The 23,717-nt window shown below is 43.0% G+C and overlaps 2 protein-coding genes across 2 annotated transcripts; one reads left to right on the top strand and one right to left on the bottom strand.

Moving 5' to 3' along the window:
• The first annotated feature begins 1,138 nt into the window (after positions 1–1,138).
• On the top strand, positions 1,139–5,166 carry gpr160 (G protein-coupled receptor 160). Its single transcript, XM_068701869.1, has 3 exons — positions 1,139–1,228; positions 2,079–2,230; positions 2,746–5,166. Exon 3 carries the CDS (start codon positions 2,807–2,809, stop codon positions 3,695–3,697), a length of 891 nt encoding a protein of 296 aa, XP_068557970.1. The 5' UTR covers positions 1,139–1,228; positions 2,079–2,230; positions 2,746–2,806; the 3' UTR covers positions 3,698–5,166.
• On the bottom strand, positions 5,058–23,717 carry skila (SKI-like proto-oncogene a). The gene is made up of 8 exons (XM_068737860.1): positions 23,637–23,717; positions 22,378–22,552; positions 18,211–18,383; positions 17,340–17,428; positions 15,284–15,426; positions 12,584–12,939; positions 11,650–11,880; positions 5,058–9,585 (listed from the first exon to the last, which is right to left on the bottom strand). The coding sequence occupies exons 1-8, from the start codon at positions 23,715–23,717 to the stop codon at positions 9,337–9,339; spliced, it is 1,497 nt and encodes a 498-aa protein (XP_068593961.1). The 3' UTR covers positions 5,058–9,336.

Below are 23,717 nucleotides of genomic sequence, written 5' to 3'. Positions count from 1 at the left end.
AATCCAGCAATATATCATATTCTGAAGTATTCTGGGCCATTCTGCATAATGAACTGTATTACTTTTACCTTTTACATGTATTTTGTATGCTATGGTATATTTTGTATGCTATACAAGTATGTTTTGACGCTACATAGTTCTTCTCCACTGTGGTATAACTACTAATTAAGTAATCTGAGTACTCTCTCACAGTCAAATATAATCCAATTTGCCAATTATTAAATAGTTTTCCTTATTTGAAAATAAAGAGATATGTCTTAAATTAATCATAATCATACAATGAAAACTATAATTTAACAGTGAGATAAATTAATAAATGGAATAAAAGAGTTACGTTTATTTTGCAATTAAATCGTAATAATTGATTAATTCATTATCTAAAGACAAAATAAGAAAACCAAACTATTAATTAAAAGTATATTTAATCTAGTATTGTGGTTTAGGACAAGTTTAAGGTACTTAACATTTGCTTTATACTTTTGCTGTACTATTATTGAACCCAAAGTGTTCCAAATCAAAAGTAAGTTGAGACATTATACAATTGATTATATTAAAGTATTTTTAAACTCAGCTTATCATTTAAACGTTGTTTCAGGGCAGAGCTTGACAGACAACGACTTCAATCAAAATTCAGTCATGAGAACTGTTTAGGAGAAGTAGTATGTGGAGTTTTATTTGTTAAATTGTTTGTTCATGAAACAGGGTTAACTTACAGACTCTGCATGCCAAAGCCTGTCTTTTTTTTTAGACAGTAGAGAACAAGCTTCATGTTTGAACAGTACCATGAAGTAAGTGAGTTCCATAAACCGCTCCTTGTTCGAACTTTGGCCCATGTTACAGTTAACGACTCAATGCTCTATTGTGCTGTAAAGCTGTTTCCTGTTGAGAAATCTCTGTAGCTTCCCTACTGCACTGCATACAAAATATTGTAAGAAATTAAAAACTGTACGTTGTGCATTGATCGGTTGTTTAAACACTACTCCCTTTTGTGTTAAAATAAGGTATTCAAAATAAGATTTAGGATTTGTGAACGTCCTTGTCAGAGCTTATAGGTGCAGCCCCATCTGCCTTCCCTTTCTGTCAACCACGCCTTCTAAACCCAACCTTTTGAATAGCACAGCTGCACTCATGCTGGATATTTGATAACCTCATGAAGGGAACAGAGATGGACACACAGTGCTGCATCTAACATCAGATGACCACAGTCCCACGGGTAGTAAATCCAAAGGTAATGGTGTCTTTGCATGAGTGTTGTGTTGCAAAAGTCTTGCGTCAAAATGAGAGAAATCTATTAGTGTAAAGCTGGATTTGATAAATGATGATTTATCAATATTGATAAATATGTTGCAGCACCGCAATATCTTAATTAAAAAAAGTACAATAAAAATAGTAAAAAGGACTTATACATAAATCTTTTTGCTCAGTTCACTGTCTGTTAAGGTCTGTGTCAATATTTTGTCAATGCCAAGTCCCTATTAAAACAGGTTCTACCGCTCAACCTGCTTTGTTACCGGTTTGTTACCGGCAATTTTCCTATGAAATGAAAATAAAATGTACAAATGAAAATAAGCACAGTGTTCATTCTTCACCTTGGAAATAGTAGTTTAAAAAAATGAATGCATTTTTTTTATTTCTAAGTACCTATTGGCCTCAAAACAGTCAAATGTAAGGAAACTGTGTGTAAAAACACTTCTGTTTTTTTAAATCCAAAATATAATTTAGGCATATAATAAAAAATAAAAATATATCATCATCCATGAAACAATATGCTGTGGAGGCAAAAAGCAAATAAATTCCCAACTCAAATAACAGTAATATTCCTATTATAAAATATATTTATAAAATGATATCCCCTTTCCCTTTAAACTCTCAGAGGAGACTTTGTGCCTGTGCTCCATTTCCTGGTTGGGTTTATTGTCACTGCAGACTGAGCTGACAGTTGAAATGGTTGCAGACTGAATGACAGTTTTACAAAGCGGAAGTGGAATTTTCTGGGTGAAAATCAACATGACGAGAAGCCAGAAAACCCTGAAGTGAACAGACTCATAAGTACTCAGTTCATCTTTTGATCATTTCAGCTTCCTTGATCTCAAACGCTTCGATGAGACGCTTGAGGTTTCTGCTGCCAGTGTTAATTGGAAGAAAGAAGTAAAAAAAGGAGGCTGGTTTCTGTCGGACACTGTCTCCATGCAGACAGGTGAAACGTTTCAGTCAAAGCTGACGAAAACTGGTAAGGATCGTCATATGTCTTCTATTTCATCTAAAAGCCTGAAAACATGTTTTCTCAATCAGCATCTTACTATGATCAGTGGGGTCCAACACTGACTTGTATTTTCTGCCAAAGTTAGAACAGTCTTTTGTATTTCACAGGAGATATTTCTGTCATTTTGTGTCTTTTGTATCTCTTCTCATTGGATTGAAGTGAGCAAGGATAATTTGGAAAAAAAAGGGAGTCAGGTCAGAGTTTAACAACATTAGAGTCAATTAGTGTGATGTTTGCTACTGTTGTAATCAATCCAATGTGATCGGGTTGAATGTTTTTGTCTGAGCTTTAAAGCAGCTATAAACAATATTTCTGAATTGACAATTTTATCACGTGATAACTGCAGTTCCTCTCAGCTCTAGAACATAGTGGAGCAAAGAACCACATATTTCCTGTTGAAGTTGGAAGACTTGCGTATATTCAGGTGGGCAAAACCAAATGGATGATAAAATGCTGTTTAAATGCTCTTTCTCCTCCTGCAGCAGCAGAGTTTCCATAATGACCCACTGCACCTGATGCACCTCTGGTTAAACACTGCACACCATGATTATCTCCATCCCCTACATCCTGCTCGGTCTGGGAGGAAAATGTCTGCTCAGCTGCGCTCTGGTGTTTCACCAGAGGAGCCACATCTGCAAAAGCTTCCTGGGAGTTTTCAGTGTTTCCCTCGCTGTCGTCGACACAATCCTGACCCTCTTTGTCACCACCCTGCACATGCACGCTGATGGATACGTCATCCTCCTGGGGTTGAAGCTGACCAGGTACCACATATGTTTGCTGGTTCAAATCCTCGGACAGATGTGCAATGCTCTGCAGTGGCCTGTTGTAGTCGTGGCCGGTTTGGACCATTTCCTCAGAGTCACTCGGAGGTTTCCCGTCACTGGCAGGATCAGATTCATTGTCTGCTTGTTTGTGACCGGCCTCCTGTGGTACCTCGCTGCTCTCTACGTCTTCCTGCTGTCCAACTTCATTCCTGTCATGGAGGGAGTGTACCACAACCAGATACACCAGTGCTGGATAATCCACACCACTCAGATCCTGCAGGTTTCCATGTTTCTCCTCCTGACTCTGTGCTGTGCAGCGTTGCATGCTAGGTGCAGCACACGGTTCTTAAAAAATCCTCCTTTGAAAGACCAAAGTACAGACCAGAGTAGAGCTCACTCCAGAAGAGATGTCGTTCATCAAGCCATACATATATTTCTGAAGACATGGGTCCCGTTCCTGTTTTTTCTGGCCATGGTCCTCCTGCTACCTGTGGGGATACCTGCATACCTGGGTCTGAACATCGCCTGGCTCTGCTTCCTCAACAGCCTTCTGATAGCCGTCGTTTTATGTGCCGTCTGTCCAGTTTCGCAGATAACGCAGGGCCTGGCAGCAGTTCCTCCTGACAGCTTCTGTGAGTGGAGATTTCAATGTATTGTGTCTGTCAGTTAGTGCACCACTTTGGCCCAGAACGAAAGGCCTCAACAACTATTGGATGGATTACAATGTTTGGTACATTCACGGTCCTATGAGAATGAATCCTAATGACTTTGGTGATCCACTGACTATATATTTACTGCAACGAGGTTGACTTTTGTGGTTTTTTTAGTGAAATGTATGAACAACTATTAAACGGATTAACTAAAGAATGAATTGTAATACATTTGGTGAAATTAAGGTGTTGGGTTCAGCAGGAGCCATTTTGATGTCAGATGTGTCAGAGGGCTTTCTGTGATTATGCTGACAAGCTGCACAGTTAGCTAAATATAAATATGAAATTACAAACACAAGTATTATACTCAGATTTTGCAGCCTTGCCATCGAAATAAGATTTACTTAAAAATAAAAAGTAAAATGTAATATCTAAAATCTCTGCTCTACATGTTAAAACTCAGGCCGGGAAAATATACCATGACATACAGTATACTTCTCACCAGTACATTGACTCAAGTACTGTGCTTAGGTACACTTTTTGATGTGCTTGTATGTTATTCAAGGCCGTTAATATTCTGCTACTTTTACTACATTTGAGGGAGATATTGTGATTTCTACTCCACTACATTTACTTGATAACCTTAGTTACTAGTTACTTTACAGATTCAACAAATATATTAATATATCAATAAGAGGGAAATTCACAAGCTACCCAGCAGTATATAAAGTTGTCACATCCATTTGAATTTGTAGCGCTTAGATAAAAAAAGGAAAAAAATAAATCAGCTCAACATTAACCCGATGCAATATTGAACATATTAATGCATCAATAATTATGATCCAATAATATAATATACATTATTCTGAAATGGACTATGGAATGCAAAATGACTACTTTTACTATTGGAAGTTTCAGAATATTTGATAATAATATTTTAAACAATACTTTTACTCTTAGAGTATTTCTACATTAGTATTGCTACTCGTCCAATACTGCTCGTCACATATTCAGGGCTTCTATTATGATTATTTTAATTATTGATTTATCTGCCCAAATATTCACTTCACTATCCAAAAGACGAAGAAACCCCCCCAGAAATCTTTACATTTGAGTGGCTGGAACAAGCGAATTTTGTCATTTTTCCATTAAAACAAAACGTTTTCTGTTGATCCCCTAACGATCAACTGTTGTTACAGCTCTGCAATATATTTGTGTATGTTGACATGCTCTGGCTCGAGAGATGCTGCTCTCTTTTTTTGTTTACGCAACACAAAACATACATTTGTTCCTATTGTGGTTGACTCGAATCATTTTCAAGTGATTCAAGTTATGAGGACAAATATCACCAGCAAATAAAAAGGCAACAGACGACACTGGTTTGACACTACAGAACTTTACTTGAATTTGATCCAAGTTCATTATCTATACAGGGTATATATTTACAAGATCTGAAATCAGGGAAGGGCAAAAACAGAAAAAAAACAAACACTAGATACAACTGAGGTATTAGCTAAAAGCATTTACAGGTATGTCATTTACTAGTAAATATCAATGATGATAAACAGTTAGAGATGCAGCTTCTTCTGCTTAAAAAACATATTTTTTATATCACAACATGAGGTAGGAGAACAGTGTCTCGATTCATGCAAGAACAAAAGTCTCATCACACTGTAGTATTGGCAACGTAGTATGCAATGGTCAAACACACACACTGTGTTTCATGTTTCAGAACAGCATCGAAGGGGGAAAGGGTTCTTTTTTAGCAAAGCCATGATATATATATATATATATTTTTTTGTCATCTATAGCAGGAGTCTCTAAATTAAAACATGGTGCACCTATTCTTAGTAACCAGTGATCTGTGTGATCAATCACCAATGCAGCCACACTTCCTGGCTTCTCCCAACCTGGCACAGAATAATTACCGGCTGAAAAAATGACACAGCCGACTACAAAGAATACCTTCTGCAACAGTTCACAGGTCACCGTGGATTTGTTTACTGGTTTTCTCCACAGAGCCCAGGAGGCAACGAGCATGTAAATCCTGTATTGAAATGTGTCCACATGGTACAACTCGGCTCAGTTCACATCCTTTTCTTGTCTGTTGGGCAAACTTCACACCTGTAAAAATTCTGTACAAAGCATATCCAAGTTCTCATAACACTGCAAAATGCAAAAAAGGCCCAGCAAACAGTGTTCCGTGGGACTTTCCTCCCCTTTCACTGTTAAATTATGGACTCTGATTAAAGAACCTAAACAACGGCCCCTTGTGTATAAAATGCAAATTACACAAAGTAACAAATTAGATATCTGCTCATGTGATGAATTGAAAGACATTTTTTGGTGCCTCTTAAGAGGTAATTAAGTCAGTAAAACCAATACTGATTATCTTTTAAGTGACGTTTACACATCCAGACAGGAATAAATGATCAGAACCAGAAAACATAAGTACACATCCAGAGCTACATGAGCAAGTTTTCCTCTCTTTCCCTTTACAAAGCTGCTGTGCTTCAATCAGACGTGGGAGGCCAGCACGCACGCACGCACGCACGCACGCACGCACGCACGCACACACACACACACACACACACACACACACACACACACACACACACACACACACACACACACACACACACACACACACACACACACACACACACAATCACATTAAGCTACATTTTATGTTCTTCATAATCTGAATTTATAGCTCGTCAACCAATAATGATATAAAACTTGCACATGTTCAATGTTCATGCATATGAGCCGCCTTAATAGTTTGTGCGTTACGTGAGGGGGAAACATCATCTTCTTCTTCTTCTTCTTCTTTTCCACAATGAAAAACTTGATAAATTGGCCCAGTGACACAAAACTTAAGGGGCAGCAAAACATGCATAAAAAAGAAAAAAAAAATTAGTTTGTTTTGTTTTTTGCCAAAATGCATTTTCTTAAACAAATGTTTCATTTTCAATTCATCTCGGGGGGGGGGGGGTTAACAAAGAGGGGAAAGCTCGTTACATTACACGATCAACAGTCCGTCAAGATGAAATCAAAAAAAAAAAAAAAAATCATTTCAGAAAAGGGGGTAAAGTGTGTAACAAAGTATTATATTCCTATTTCGCCTTTCTCTTGCATCATGTGTAAAGTAAACCATGCGTTCCCCCCCCCCCCCCCCACCCACCCACCTACTCGACAAGTCACGTCAAGTTCTGATAACTTTTTTAAAAAAGAAAGCAAAAACATCTGAGCATCTGGTCCAATTTCTATAACCTTTTGAAGATTTTTCATAGAACAGTTAATATATTAATGACTACTGTATTTACAAAGTGAATATAAATCTTTAGTTAATACGTTAAATATTTTCTTTAATAATTTCAATAAACTGGAACAGTAGAGTGTACATTTGCGGCGTGGGTTTGATTTTACTGGCTTGCACCTGCTTTTATGACAATCAACAAACCACAACTGTACTCTGGTCTTTAACATCTGTTATTGTGAAGGGAAGCTGTGTAAGAAAATCTGCATTCAACAGGATGGAGCACAGTGGAATGTCTATTCATTTGCATTTATAGCAGATGCATAAAAAAAAAAGCTCAGAGTTTAGCTGAGGCCGATCCCCTTCTCTTCAATTATTCACTCACACACACACACACACACACACACACACACACACACACACACACACACACACACACACACACACACACACACACACACACACACACACACACTTACAGGGATCTCCTTAGTGGCAATAAAAAGCGCTTTTGCCTGGTAACTGACACAATAAAAGTCCTCTCTTCCTCTGGCTGGACGTCTGCTCGCTCTCCTGGGCATCTACAAAACACTGCACACCCCCAGCTGATCTGGCACTGGAGATGGACGGATGGACGGGTATGTGTGAGTGAGTGACGGTCGTTTTGTGGGAGGGGAGGTGTCCTGTACAGTCTCACCCAGAGGCCCACAGACTACAACAGCTGCCCCCATTCTGACTGCACAAAACAAAAAGAGGGCTCCCTCTGTACCCCTGGCGTCTGGGCCACCCAGCCTGCTGCACCCTGAGGGCTCCCCTCAATCCTCACCGCCCCTCTCTTACTCTTCCTGCCCAGTGCTGTTTGTTCAGCCAGGCAGAATAACGTGAAGCAGGGGCCGGACCCGAGGCCCAAAACCCACCCCGGACTAACTGCTTTCACCTGCGACCCACATTCTTAAAACAACGCTCTGACAAACAGGGTGGTGGATAAAAAACGTCTGCTGACAATGAAGTCAAATGATGCAAGAGAGAAGCCCAGAAAACAAAACAGAGGCCAGACTGGTGCTTTGATCATCTGCTGGGAACGCTGGGGCCCATTGTTCTGCCTGAATGCCTGGACCGCACTGACACTCTCGAGTGTGTGCGCGGACATGTAAGGATGTTGCATGTATTATGGGTAACGCAGTACAGCTACCAGACGCTGCCTTTCCCTCTTTCTTAGAAAAGCTACACTGGTTCAACCAGCCCCCCGTGTCCAGACACATTCCTTTCCTCTGGGATTCTGGGGGAGGAGAGCGTATTAAGTGCAAAACACTGCTTGTGAGCTTCTTCATGACAAGCCTGAAAAGAGCACAGTGTTTCCTGTCTAGCCTAAAGTGGGTGAAAACCACAGTGTTATGGAGTTTCCCAGCAGAGTGCAACGGCGCTAGCGTACAGCGGTGAAAGGTGTGTGTGTGTGTGTGTGTGTGTGTGTGTGTGGAGAGGAGACACTGGATCAACCGACAGACTGTTTGGTCTATGACAGGAGAGTCCAGGAGCAGCTGGTGTCCAGGCCAGACGATTTGCTAGCTAGCTACCTTGTGGGGGGTCACACTCAAAAACACTCATTTCAAGTTCAGCGTCACTATTGGCATATTTTCATGAGGTTTTTACGACATCCGCATAATGTCTTTTTTTTTTGTACAGTAAAGGTCTTTCTCCTCCGGAGAGATTTAATATTCTTTGACATGTTGTTACACCTTTTCTTTCTGTGTTTTTATAAGGAGCAGGAAAAGCAGTATGGACATGTCCATGCAGTTTCCTGCAGTCGCTGGTACTTCAGCGTTTGGGCTGCAAGTACAGAGACGGAGAAGGGGGCACCGCAACCAGGCGACCATTATGTGTCCGTGGACACCGGCTGCTGTGCCAGGTAGTAGCATGAAGTGACGTCCGGAACGAGTCTGTGTCTGAGCTTAAGTCTGGAACCTCAAAGTCTTTAGCTCCAGAATCCAGAGAGACAGAAGGGATGGGAGAGGCAGGTGACAATTGTGGGGGGGTCGAGTTGGTGTCTACTTGACCGTCAACGTCTAAAGCAGCTGTTTGTTCAGTAAAAACTATAAATTAAATCAAACACACATGCCCAAACATTTTTTAAATTTAAATACTGTTTAAAGAGAGGAGGGAGAAAAAAAGAAAGAATAATAAAGAAACACAACATAAAACTTTTCTTTTAAGTGATGTTAAATTACAAAACCAAAAGTCAGTCCGACACTGAAATAAAAGGGTGGGGGTGAAATGCACAACTTAAAAAACAGCCCGAGGAGATGCAAAGCTCCTTTTCTGCTTTAGGCTGATTTGTTTGTGTCTGTAGAGTTGGCGGGTGATCGGGAGAGGAATGAGGGAGGTGCCTGAGGGGGGTGGCAGTTACTTTTGGCCAGCCGCTGGGGCCTCTGAGAAGGAGGAGGGCGGGCAGTGGGCGTTCGGGGGTCCGGCTGAAGGGGTAAGCGGAGGAGAGGGGCTGCCTCCCACCGTGGCAGAATGAACCATCTGCTGCTTGAGCTGGACGATTGTGCGCTCAAGCTTTTCCCGCGCCTCACGCTCCCTGCGCAGCTCCTCCTGCAGCTCCTGCCGGTCCGTCTCTGCTCGCTCCAGCCTCTGACGTAACTCCGACAACTGGGGGGGAGAGAGACAGACATGAGGTCAACGGATGCCTACAGCAATTTTAGTCTAACACATTTAACAATAATCTGTCGTTAAGTCACGCTTAGACATGTTGTTAAGTGGGAATGATGCTGCATCGGACTAGGGCTGGGTGGTATGAACAAAAATGTACATCACGGTATTTTGTAAGATTATACCGGTTTCACGGTATATCACGGTATTTTTTTTCGGTAATTATTTTTTTGTTTGTTTTTAAAGTGTTTTTGTTTGTAATATGTATAGTAAACATATAATTTTGTTATCGCTACTGATAATTTAACAAACATAAAAACGTGACGTAGATAGGTTTGCAGTTTTCAAGGTGTACATTTCAGATTGCATCTATTACACACATGAAAATAACTCATGTTTTCTGTTGAAGTGATGTAAGTTGCTCATGTTACCACCAGCAGCAACAACAGTGGCTCCTTCATCGCAAAACGTCGGATTTATTTAAACCAAAACACTTCCAAACAGCAGACACAGCTCCTCTCTTGGGCACAGACTCTATTGGTGCATCTCCGGTCTCTCTTTGTTCCTCCTTCATTGCTCTTTTCTGTTCTTTAATTAACGTGACGGAGCCTCTCCCTGCTGTTAGCAGACTGTTGTGCTAACGGCTAGCTACCGAGTTGTACCCAGCATGCTGTTCGGCGGTGAAATTTTCTAAATGTACAATTATTAGTGTTACAAATTGTTTATGTGTCACAAACTGTTGTGTGCCGTGGTGTTGCCCTGTTAAAGAGCGTTAGTTGTGGGTTATTAATTGTTGTGTTATAAAGTTATAACTATAACTTAGGGGTCCCTCTCAATACATAAGTAGCTCCAACCGTAGCACTCTACGCGGCAAACAATATATTTTGCTTCCTGTTGAAGAGTGACAGCAGTTGTTTCGGCTATGACGGTATATGAAAAATTTATATCATACGGGAAATTAAAACCGGTATATCTCCCAGCCTTACGTCGGACAATACAAAACTCCATCAAGATTTTTAAGGATTCTTTTTAATCTCTTCCTATCAGAAACTCAAAAAATGCAGCAAGACAAGTACACAAAACAGACCCAACACACAACATTTAGACGACAAACAGATAGTTAGCTAGTAGGCTATCATAACAGACTGTAGCAGATAGGCTATCTACTGGTGTTGCACTGTATCTTGTGACTGTCAAGACGCAGACACATTGTGATTGGAAAGACCTTAACCGTCATTATTTGTTACTCTGTCAGGCATCCGGTCCTTAACCTTGTTTACTACAGCCTGCTGTCACAGCCAGTGTGCTGCTGTTAGCCATAGAAAGATAAGAGAAAAGAGCCCTAACAATCATAATCGTGTGATTTCAACATCAAACAAGAAAAGATTTAGAAGACATTCTTGATTCTTACGTTTCAAGTTTGATTGACTTTTGTGTTTTTACTCAGACTTTGGAAATGTGTGTTGAACTTGTAAATTACATGAGACAATGTCTAACTCTCCTCTCCTAACTAACTGGCAGACATCCTGTTTTTGATGCCGAGGGAGGCGGAGCAGCTTTACAGACAGACAGGAGGGGGATGCTGCAGACCAGCATAACAGAACCTATCTGGAGATAAGTCTAGTGGAAACCCAAACAAAGACTCTGTAGGAGTAGGAGTAGGAGTGCGCGTGTGTGTGTGTGTGTGTGTGTGTGTGTGTGTGTGTGTGTGTGTGTGTGTGTGTGTGTGTGTGTGTGTGTGTGTGTGTGTGTGTGTGTGTGTGCGTGTGCGTGTGCTCTTCAACAGCATAGTGACTCATATAGGACAGGAAAGGTATGGTAGAAAAAAATATTACCATTAGAGGAAATTCATATTCTCAAAATTCTCATATTCGTATCTGGTGGTCAGAGTTCAAGATAATTCATTAGTTGTAAATGCTTAGAAAATGAAAGGAGGCATCAATATGTAGAACACTGCAGTGATGCTTCCTTTAGTTTGATTGGAGCACTGTGGCGTCAGAGATAAAAAATGGCATATGTTAAGAGATCCAAGCCAATGAGATCCAAGCCCTGCTAAGTCCATACCTGTGCAGCGTAGTGGGCCTCTTGCTGGCGCTGAGCCCCCGGCTCGCAGGCGCAGGCCTGCTGCCGGAGCTGCTCTAGACGAGTCTCCAGCTCCAGCTGTTCCTGGCGGGCCTGGCTGAGCTGCCGCGCCTGCTCGCTGTGCACCGCCTCCAACTCGCTGCGCAGCTCCCGCTGCTCGGCGCTCAGCTCCCGTAGCCTTGCGGCCTCGCCCCCGCGCACCGCCTCCAGCTCCTGGAGAAACGGGGGAAATAACAATGATCATGTGATATTTCACTGACCCTTTGTAGAGTAAAGTGCTATAAATGACAAAGAGGTCGGATGTTTGATACCACAACGGCACAATGGCATGCTTAAACAGCCTTGCTTCCAACATTTTGATGGAATCAAAAACTGTGCTTTAAGAGTTTCAGTGGGATTATGGATGACGATGATGACGTCAAGGACAGACTACAAAGTAAAAGTTTTGTCTAGGCCTATATACATTTAACTTATCTGTTTTTTTTTCCAGTACAATTTGCTTACATTTTTATTTTGTCATACATTTTGTTCTCTCAAGTCTCTCAAGAATCCCATTGGTGGGTTTAAATGCAGGGACATAATTCAGCCGCAGATGTTAACGTCACCACAATGTAGGTCAACTCTACTTCCATATGTCAAAATTGAAATGAAACTTGAGTGTGTGAATAATATACAATATGTTACACAACAGTGAAACATTGTAATTTACATAAACAGGGTTGCTGACTTGTTTGACAAATTGCAGAAGCATCCGATACAAACATTCAGGCTGATATTGTTTAGGCTACAGGAGAGAGAGGGAGGGGCCGGTGGAAGGTGAGCATCAGGGACACTTTTAATAGGCCAGGACAGTTGCGGTCTCAGTCGGAGGCTCATTCATCCTGAGTCTTTGTTCTTTTTCCGACCGCCAACTCACCATTTCCAGCTGCAGCTGCTTGTGCAGGGTGGAGTTGAGCTTCTCCTGCTGCCTGCTGTACATCTGCATGATCTCCACAACGATTCTGTCCTTGTCGTCCTCCAGCCCCCCCACTGTAGCGACGCTCATGGCAGAGCCCGTGTCCTTAGCCGCTACTTCCGCTACCGACGACGACAACGACACGGGAGGAGAAGGAGGGGGGGTGTGGGCGGCTATCTTGCAGCTCTGGCTGCTTGTCTCCATGGAAACTGCCTGGGTTTGGCATTCCTGTTCACTGGTCGAGGCGGCGGCGGCGGCATGTTGGGATTTGGCCTCCTCGACGCCAGCAGCAGCGACGGGAGGCGACGCATGAAGATCTGTGGAGGGAGGAAGAGGAAGATGAAGGAAGGAGTTTTAAAAACAAAACAAAAAGAAAGAGGAGGTGGTTGAAAGACAGGAAGTGCGAGTCGAGCTCGTGCACATGCTCCCGCCTACACTGAGGTAACACCCTCGCACAAACTCATAAAAGCTCACACCACTTTCTCAGCGCGAGCGCAAGCAAGGCATGGCAACAGCATAGGAACCAAACACTCAGCCACAAATTCTGTGTGTGTATGTGTGCACCCTAAGACACAGAGAAAGAAGAGAGCGAGAGAAATAAAGGGCCTTGTGTGGGAGCTACGCCACTCTGCGTGGGCTCCTCCTCTGTTCAAACTCTGGCTCGTTCCCTCACTTTAAAAGTGTACATCATGGGATACGGATCAAACAGGCGGTGTCATACTCTCACACACAAAGACACAGATGTGTACAGAAGCTGCCATGGGCCATGTATAGGGCTACTAATGATGGTGTGTTTGAAGGTATAAGCTCAGAGACAGAAAGAGAAGAAGAAATAGTGAAAGAGAGCATGACAAAGGTGGGTTGTTTGCCAGAATAATCTATTCATAAAGTGTGTGTGTGACAGGAAATATGATGCTCTGTCTGGCACTGGAGAGGACACTCATTTACCGACTCAAACTAACTTGCGCATACTGAAACCCGCAGCACACGCACACACACACACACACACACACACACACACACACACACACACACACACTAGTAGAAGCACACACATAACAGGAGTGGGTCATTTGGATGTGGATCAAAAGGAAATAAGCAGGAGAGAGGGGGGGGGAGAGGCACACGGACAAACTGGGGGAGGAAATCATTCAATAAGAAGAAGAAAAAGAAGAGGATGAAAAGGTAAAAAGGGGGGGGGGGGGGGGGGGGGGTGACAGCAGACTGTGAGGGAGGCGGAGATGAAGAGAGCAAGAGAAGAAAGAGACATGGATGGATGGATGGATGGGAGAGGAAGTGCGGGAGCAGACGGACTCACAGAGGATGTGGAAAAGGCTGCCAGGAGAAAAAGGGTGGATGAGAGAATGGAAGGAGGAGAGACAGATTGGTTGGAGAAGAAAAAGGGGAGCAGAAACGCCCGAGAGATTCGAGAGAGAGCGAGAGACAGCCTGGCAGTCAGACGTGGCGGAATAATGGTAGACGGAAAACCATTCCCATGATTCACACTCTCTCACTCTAAATATACACGCATCTTATTAATTCAGGAGTAATAAACACACATCAACATGCACATAAAACACACACACACACACACACACACACACACACACACACACACACACACACACACACACACACACACACACACACACACAGGGTAGAGAAGAGGTCACTGCCATTTCCACCACTCTTGTTCATCAATACTGAGGTGCCCCAGAGTCTTTATGTGAAGGTCAATGCATGATTATGTGCATGGCTGCAGGCTGGAACTGTGTGTGTGTGTGTGTGTGTGTGTGTGTTAGATGGTAGTTGACTGTAGGATGTATGTTTACAGTAAGAGCACGTGTCTGCTCTGCATGATCTGCATGTCTCTTCTACTTATGCATGTAAATCGCTTGCTGTATGTGTGTCATGTATTTATAGTAGGCATGTGTCAGCCGTGTTTATGTGTCTACTGTACATACAGTGTATACAAGAGTAGTTATTAAGTACTATTTAAATAATCAAATATCAACAGTGTTGTCTGCCTCTTGTTGTTTGTGGAAATACTTTAACCTCAAATTGGTTCCAATTTCCAAATTAAGAATTCATATTATTAAAAAAAATGTAGGCTACTTATTGGCTTTTTTCCCCCAGAGCTTTCAACCAGCTTTTATTAATCTATTTAATAAATGTTTTCAATTTTGTACCTGCATGAACACAATTATTGTAGAGTGTAGGTCGTCAAGTAAGAAAAGGTATTATTCTATTTTAGTTTAATAGATTTGAGACATCTTTGCTCAGTACTTGCCTCACTCGTATCTTATCTATAGGGATGACAACTCTCAGTATGTCTTGGGAACTTTATGGAAAATTCTACATAAAATTTGATTACATTTTACTTCTCTGACCTGCTTGTCCTTTATCAGACCTCTTAGGTTATCTGGCTCAGGCCTCAGGTGGTTGTTCAAAGGTTAAATATAAAGTTAGTGAGGTGGCTGTTAGTTTTTATGGTTGTAGTTCCGGGAATACTTGATTGCATTAGATGTGCGGCAACATTAAAACTGTTCAAACGCAGACAGAAAACATTCCAGTGGTTTGTAATTTGGCATCACTGCAGCATGTTTACGGTTGCCAATGTAAGTCGACTCAGTGTGCATTAGTGTGTGCTTCATTACTGACCCATGGGTGGCTCGTCATGGCCCAGCACTCTGTGGCTGTAGTGGTGTTTGAGCAGCGCTCCGAACATCTCGGGGCTCATCTCCGCCTCCCTTTGCAGAGACACGTTGGGAGCCACCATCTTGTCGTATGTGTACAGGTAGTAACTGGGAGAGAGACAGAGATAAAGAAAGAAGACATTTAAAGAACTGAACTAAGTACACGTGTACATAAACATATACAAATGTACTGATAAGAATACTGAACATACAACAGCATTAAAATGTAATTTTGACGTATGCTACTGATTACGTACATATTGACTCAAGCATCTGTTTTCTCTTTGTTTTTATCATTCTAGTCATAATGGTAGCAGTGTCACCTTTCACATACTTCTGTCTTTGCAGTAAACGTCGTAAAATGTTACGAGTTATGGACTTTGCAATGCTCATATACATAAAGCTACACACACCTGCAATAACTCATGTGGCCCTTTTAAACTCTCCAGCAATAAAACACAGCTGAATCAGTAACAAAACAAAAGTAATTTGGTAGCGGTTCAGCCTCCAGTAAGCGCACCATCTGAAGAGCTGAAAACACAGTGTGGAATACGGATACTTCTTATCGTGTGTTTACAGGATCTCAGCCCAAACGGACCTTTCGGCTTATCACAAATGTCCAGGTAGTGGGTACAACTGAGAGAGAGATACTGCCTGGAGAAGCACTGAAGCCACTGAGCCAACACTATCTGTCTATTCCTGGCTGCATGGTGGGAAGGGAGGGAGGGAGTAGAGAGAGGAATAGAAAGAGACAGAGTGATAGAGGAGCAGATGGAGGAGAGAAGAGAAGAGAAGCTATAAACCCCTCCCCCACCAGCAGTCCCCTCCAGACAGAGCTGGAGCTGTGAACTAGGTTGAGCATGACAGCTCAGTGGGGCTCTGCCTGAAAAAAACTACAGCACTACCAACCCAGCCTTGCTTCCTTTCCTCTGGATGGAGACTGCTCGCCTGAATGGGAATCTGAAACTCCCTCACATGAAAGATGTGATTGAATAATGTAAGCCTGGCTTGTATTTGACAAGTGTGCCGCTAATGGATGCTGCTAGAACCCAAATACGACATTAAGTGCTGTGGATGTTGAGCACGATGCCTGGCTGTAGCAGTGCATTATTAGTAACGCCGCAATGCAAAAGACATGCTCCAAACTGGTCTACGCAAGTCCCGGCTGGCTTGAGAGTGTAGCGGTCATGTGATGCTGGTAAGTGACCAGAACTCTAATCCTGCCAATGTGTCTGGTCTGACGTCTGTGAGACTCCACACAGTCAGTACGTCAAGGCGGTCACATGTAGCTGTGGCGCCGTAAACCGTCTAATTCCAGTTTTTTTTAATCTGGGTCAGATTGCTGTGTGAGCTATCAGAGCGCCATATCCAAACACAGGCTGGTGTGCTCAGGGGAGGAAGGGAGGGAGGAACAGAGAAACAGAAGAGAGGAAACGAGGGCTCTGAAAAGAAAAGGGAAGGAGGGAGGGAGAGGAGTGACACATGTGATGAAGGAGAGAGGACGAGGAGGGAACAGAGCAGAAGAGGGATCGCAGCGCCAATTAGGGAAATTAGGGATGGGAGTTTAATTTACTCAGAAAAAAACTGGAGTCGAACTGAAACTTTACTTGGTAATTATTTCACTAAAGTAGTGAGGCAAAAAAAACACCTTCAGTATGCGTCTCAGAGGCAGCAGGCTAGTAAACAATTTAAACAACTTTAATGCAAGAAATCATGTGTCTTTATAAATGAAGTAGAAGTGCACTAAGCAACAACAACATCATGTAAAAATCCAAATAATTGGTTTCAAATGTGAGAAGAACGTACTGCTCTTCTCTCATTTTATAGCTTTGTAAACTGTATCTTTGAGCTGTGGACAAAATAAGACATTTGAAGATGTCTTATTGGCCGATTCTCACAGTTTTTTTTAATCATTAATCGAAAAAGTAACCTTTAGATACTTGATAATGAACATAACCGGTAGGTGCAACTCTAAAACGGTGTATTGGGATTGTTTAATCAAAGTCAAGGGGGTGTAGTACCTGGGATGGACCAGGGTGGGGTGTCCTGGCTCCTCCTTGATGTCCGAGAAAAGACGATTGAACACCAGAGTCGGTGAAGATGTTTTCTCCTAAAAATAACAAGACACACGGATAAATATCACACAACACGGCAACATGTTGCGGTTACAAAAGGCACAACATGGCATCTTCCATCTACATTTATTGATCTTTGCATACAATTTTGCAGCTGAGCAGATGAATTATGACAACGGATGAGTTGAATGCCCGCCCGCGCGCGCGCGCACACACACACACACACACACACACACACACACACACACACACACACACACACACACACACACACACACACACACACACACACACACACACACACACACACACACACACACATATGCATACAGAGGAATACATGAGGAGAAGCGGCAGGAGGTGGAGGGAATGTGTAGTATTGCATATGGCGCTCTTGGAGCTACGTATATCTAATAAAGCTAATATATGCATGCATGTATACATGTGAATGAGGGATCATCCGTCAGGCATCAGCTGGGAGTTTGTGTGTGTTTGCGTGTGTGTGTGCACATGTTGGAGAAAAGAGATAATCATAATAAAGAGCTTCTTCCTTGGTGTGTGCATATAAAGTTGGTGTGTGCTGTGATGGGGGGAGGTGAAGAAGCAAAGCCCTTCAGCCGCTGTATGAGTGTATTTCCTGACAGGTCAGAGAGGAGAAGCGTGCCGCTATGAATGGGTGAGCAGGGGGTGTGTCTGTCTGTCAGGGTGGGGGGGGGGGTGGCCCTGAGAGGCCGACCTGTGTGTAGAGGAGGGGGGTGTCGGAGGCGGTAGGAGGTGATGGAGGGGTGGTTGGATAGGACGGGAGCCGACGACTGACCTTTCTTGCAGGGTCGGCATCATTCAACTTGCTGCTGGGGGAGCAGAGATCTGCTGAGGGTTTCCTCACCTGGCTCTCCTCCTCCTCCACTGCCTTCTGAAACACAGAGAGAGTGAGAGAGACGGCGGTTAAAACAAACACACACACCGAGATTAAAGAGTGCAGCATAAATTCTGTTGGATAGAACATGATGAAAAACTAAAATCATGCACAGACTGTGTAAAGGAGCCGAGGAACGTAAGGAAACGTCACAAAGGGGAAACGTAGACAAATGGCATTTAAACGATAGGAAACAGAGACAAATGACCTCCAAAAGATAGAAAATGGAGACGAATGGCATTAAAAGTGAGCAGCACACGTGATCTACGGCCCGAGTCGGTCATGATACAGTGTTGGTAGAAAACAAAATCAGCAGGGAAAAAAAATTAAAAAAGAGTAGAGGCTGAATGAGCCCACTGAGGAAGGCCTATGAATAAAACAAGATGATAGTCAACATGGCTACAACATGGCCTGTCACTCTGTGCCTCTGTGTGTGTGATTCATCGGTACAACATGCAACACGGCTGGAATCTCCCTCCCTCTCTCTCTCTCTCTCAATGTGAAGACATATTTGTGTGTTGAATGTTTATGATTCATTGAGCCCCCTGAGCCATGTGGGTTCAGTAAATACTGCTGGCACTGCCTCTAGTTGTATTTATGTGTGTGTGTGTGTGTGTGTGTGTGTGTGTGTGTGTGTGTGTGTGCGTGTGCGTGTGCGTGTGCATGTTTTGAGCAAATCCAGGACGCGCTCAGCAAGAGGCCACATGCTGATGGAGTTGATGCTTATCAGCGGCAGACGGCCTGACACTACACACACAGGCTGCCTGCAGTTCACACACTCTCACACCAAATTGACAGGTAGCACAGGCGCCAGAGGAACAACACTTTGCAGCATCGAAATATGCACCGCTCGGTAGCCCACAGCAACAGACAGAGAGATGGAGAAGGGAGGTGCAGAGGGGAGAGAACGTAGGAGGAGGAGAAGAAACAGGAAGGAGAGAATTCAATCGGGAGAAAAGTGTAAAAGCAGAGTGAAGAAGGAAGGAAGGAGAGACAGAGGTTGTAGAAAGCATCAATAATTGACTTACTAGCCTCTTAAAGCCATCTCTTAATGTTTATCCACACAGAACACACACACACACACACACACACACACACACACACACACACACACACACACACAAGCTACTAGTCTAGCAGCAGGTTTAGTGTTACTTAACACACAAACGTGAGAATAATATTGTCTCAGCACGGAGAGAAGAAGAAAACAGAACTATTGTATTACATATAGCAAAATAATTGTGCTGTCTGCATCTAGACTTGTTTAAGTTACCCTTTCTGTTAAACTACAACTAGTCCTCATTTGTGTGTGAATTCATGTGTACTGTATGTAGGGGATAGTCCCTTATTTACAAGGGCATGGATGAATGAGCATGTGCATGCAAATCTAATAGACTTGGCGCCATATGCATAGCCAGGTGTGTCTCTGTGTGTGTGTGTGTGTGTGTGTGTGTGTGTGTGTGTGTGTGTGTGTGTGTGTGTGTATATGTATATATATATATATATATATATACACGGTTATATATATATATATATAACCGTTTACAAGCGCTCGCGGTTGGTGTTTTTTCCTTTTTTTTCTCCAGAAGGCAGCACTGCAGCACTGAAGAGGAGGGGGGAGGGAGAAGGCAAAGAGAGAGTGAGATGGTGGGACGTAAAGGGGAGGCAAAGAGAGATGTGGGACAGTGCAGAAACAGAGGAAAGGAGGGGAAAGAGGGAGGAGAGTTGACAGAAACAACAATAAAACCCACTGCAGTGGTGTGGAGACGAGCTGGGTCGTCGCTAGTTCGATTTCCTCCAATATTAAAGGTTGTCTGAATGTGTGTGTGTGTGTGTGTGTGTGTGTGTGTGTGTGTGTGTGTGTGTGTGTGTTAATGGCACTCGCTACTACCCCCCTACACACGCACGCACGCACGCACGCACGCACGCACACGCACACGCACACACACACACACACACACACACACACACACACAGGTGTTAGCACCAGGTCATCCAGAGGTCTTTCATCTGCTTGACCCTCTGCTGATGAGAAGACTGACAGCTCAATAAAAGGTAGGCCTGTGTTCATGCGCCTGTGTGTGCAAAAATAACAAAAGAGTGTAAGTGCATGTGAGTTTGCATCCACATATAGACCATACATGTATAGGTTTGTGTGTTCCACTAATGGTTGCCTGACTCTCCCTGTATTTCCTGCTCACCTGACTGTTGACAGCTTAACGCCCACCGCCTACAAAAACACTCATTATCCCTGCTGCTCTATTCCTTAATGAATGTGTGTCCAAACGTTTGCACATTTCAACACAGCTATCCCCCCGCCCACCTCTCTTGTCCATTCCACCATCCCACCGCAGTTTTGTTAACACACACACACACACACACACACACACACACGCTACTCTGTAATTTACAATAATGAAACAACTCTCGTATCTGCTTCTGCGACACAAACACAGCTCCTAACCACCTATGTCTCCAGCCCTTTGTCAAGCTGAAGCTCGCCTTATGACAATGTGGATTAGCATTCCACACACTCACTGAACTCTGCCCCGTTGCTCCTAATCACCAGCAGTCTCCCTAGTCGCTGTAGCCACACACACACACACACACACACACACACACACACACACACACACAAAACTGTAAAACAAGATGAAGCATACTGCTCTAGACACACGGCCATGTGAACTTTTACAATGACCCATTTCCAGAGCCTTAGTTTAGTCCCCGGACCATTAGCACACGTGACATTTCTACAGCAGACGCATTAATGGAGCAGAGAGTGTTTTTGTGCAGCCTAAGTGCTGTTAAATCCAACAATAACAAGCACCACTCTCCTCCACAGACAGCCATGACGGTACATTACCATACACGCAGTCTGGCAAACGCAGGCGGAGAGTAAACGCACTTCAGCGGAGTTTCTAACATGAGCTCCATCTGTGCTTCCCAATGCAAAGCACCAACACTTCATTTACATCAGGAGTACCTGTTGCCTCTGTCATTTTCTAGCTTTATTTTATTTATTTTTTACTTCAAAGGGGGCATATGAGATGGAGGTTGACATTTAGTGTAACTTTAAGTTTTGTTTTTTTTTAAGCTAGAAATGAAAATCTGCTCAGAGCATTAGATTTTATAATTGGCTGTGCTGGTGAAAGCACCACCATATTATTCATGAAGAGTTGATTTCTGATTGGAGTGAAGGTTTTCAACTTCACATAAAGTTGACAGATAACCAATTTCTTTGTAGCAGAAGACCACGGAGGATATAAGTGAGTCTTTTTCAGCTCTTGCCAGTCTCTGCTCGTATCCACAAACAGAGGAACCTGGTTTTGTTTCTGCTCTTGGTTTAATTCACATGTTTCATATCTAAAGAACATAAATACACACAGATCGACACGTAATGCACAATCAAGTCTGAGGTCACGCTCTCCTCACTTTCCAGATAACGGACATCTTTGTGCATATCAAGATACATCCAGAGCTGAAATGATAAGTTAATTAATTGATTAGTTGTATTTGAGTCACTTGCTAAATATTTGCTCGTTCCAGCTTCTTAAAATGCGAGTACTTTCCAGTTTTCTACTTCTATATCATTGTAAAATGAATATTTTTTGGATTTGGACAAACCAACCAATTAAAGACATTATCTTAGGCTCAGGAAAATTGTGATTATTATTTTATGATATCTTCTAGACAAAAGGAAAACAGAAAACAATCCGCAGATTAACTGATGCTACAATCTCCATGATCAGTGTGCTACTTTTTTTAAGCTGGTAGCATGAGTTGATTCTTCAGAGAATATGCTACTGAAATGATAACACTGTAACAAAACAAAAAAATCACAGGATATAAACACGCAAACAACCAGTCTTAACAAGCCTAATGGCAAATCTTATCTATGGCAGCATAAAAAGTGTGCATGCCTCGGTCCGACCTTTCATCTCAGAGCAGCAGGCCTCTATTTCAATCCCTTTCGGTGCCTTGAAACATAAACACCATTGGGCCCAATTGTCCGCACAATTGTTGAAACGCGGGCTTTAGTGGTTGTGTATAAAAACTGAAACAAACCCCAGGCGAGCACCACAATCTTGCTCATGGGACAGAAACAGAGGGGTTTACACACAAAAAAGAAAAAAAACTGTGCCACCCATCCGCCGTCCTCTTCTTCTTCTTCTTCCTCCTCCTCTTCCTCCTCCTCCTCCTCCTCCTCCCTCCTTCCTTCCCCCCTGAGCCATTCATGAGTCTGGCATTCAGAAGGAGGGGAGGGGGAGAAGGTGAGGGATAGCGGCAGGCAACAGAGGAGGACAGAGTAATGCAGCTCATTCTCCTTTTTTCTCTCTCAGGAGGAAGTAAACAGCCTTTATTTGGGTTGCCTTTTCATTCGGCCTCAGACAGCGAGGGAGGAAAGGACACAGACACACACACACACACACACACACACACACACACAGACACAGTCAGTCACGCCCCGTCTGTTTCTAGACCACATCCTGTTCTGCTGCAGTCGTCGACTGTGTCAAAGATCAAGCTACCGATATGAAGATGTGTACTTCCTGGTCAAAGCCACGCAACAATAACAAGATATTGCCGCATCTTTCATTTTCTCATCCAACTTCCCTTTATCCTCAAAGTTTCCCCAAACATTGATCTACACAGTGTGTAGGCTTTTGCTTGTAGCAGGGATCTGATGTATAAAAGAAAAAGGTGCATCTGCCTTTGGAGTCTATTTATTTCTATGCGTTTTACTGCCCCCACCTCCCCCCGGAAGTCTTAATCCAATAAGCCATTTATCCACGGACTGGGAGCCACACTTTGTTTCAGCAGCCAAATCAATAAGAGCCCACAAGGGAACCAGGCAGCCAAGTGGGGCATTTAAAAGAATACACTTCTTATTTTTATTTTCTAGTCTGCATAACGAGTTATCTTCTATGAAGGCCTCAATTATAATGGTATAGAAGGCAAGTAAATTATCTTCATGTCTTCTGCTGTTTGACCCCAACCTAGTGCTCAGAGGACAAATACTGTATCTCTAACTGTGATGAGAAGGTAACGTTATTTTTTCTTTCACTCTAGTTTTGGAGAAAGAGATAAAACATTAAAAACAGATGAGGACAGGTCTGACAGGTGGACGGTGAGACAAACAGGTGGCAGAGGAAAACAGGAAAGAAAGAAAAGACCAGGCAGACAGCCAAGACAGATGAGGAGACAAACAGACAGACACCATGTGACTGTCTGTCTGTTTGTGCCTTCCCCCCAGACACACACACACACACACACACACACACACACACACACACACACACACACACACACACACACACACACACCTGTTCCTCCCTCTTTCCAAACACAAAGAGAATGAACAGAGCCAGACAAGCACACTGATAAGCATCAGCCAGACTAGTCAT

The sequence above is a fragment of the Cebidichthys violaceus genome, unplaced genomic scaffold, assembly GCF_023349555.1.
Source record: "Cebidichthys violaceus isolate CVI_PGR_0920_01 unplaced genomic scaffold, fCebVio1.0.p SCAF_8, whole genome shotgun sequence".
In the NCBI taxonomy this organism is placed as follows: Eukaryota; Metazoa; Chordata; class Actinopteri; order Perciformes; family Stichaeidae; genus Cebidichthys; species Cebidichthys violaceus.
This window is presented reverse-complemented; position numbering and strand designations above follow the sequence as displayed.

Coding starts and splice junctions, on each gene's coding strand:
- gpr160 (XM_068701869.1), top strand. CDS start 2,807: ATGATTATCTCCATCCCCTACATCCTGCTCGGTCTGGGAGGAAAATGT.
- skila (XM_068737860.1), bottom strand. CDS start 23,717: ATGACTAGTCTGGCTGATGCTTATCAGTGTGCTTGTCTGGCTCTGTTC. Junction 22,553..23,636: donor TTGGAAAGAGGGAGGAACAG/GTGTGTGTGTGT, acceptor TCTGAATGCCAG/ACTCATGAATGGCTCAGGGG. Junction 11,881..12,583: donor AGCAGCTGCAGCTGGAAATG/GTGAGTTGGCGG, acceptor CCGTTTCTCCAG/GAGCTGGAGGCGGTGCGCGG.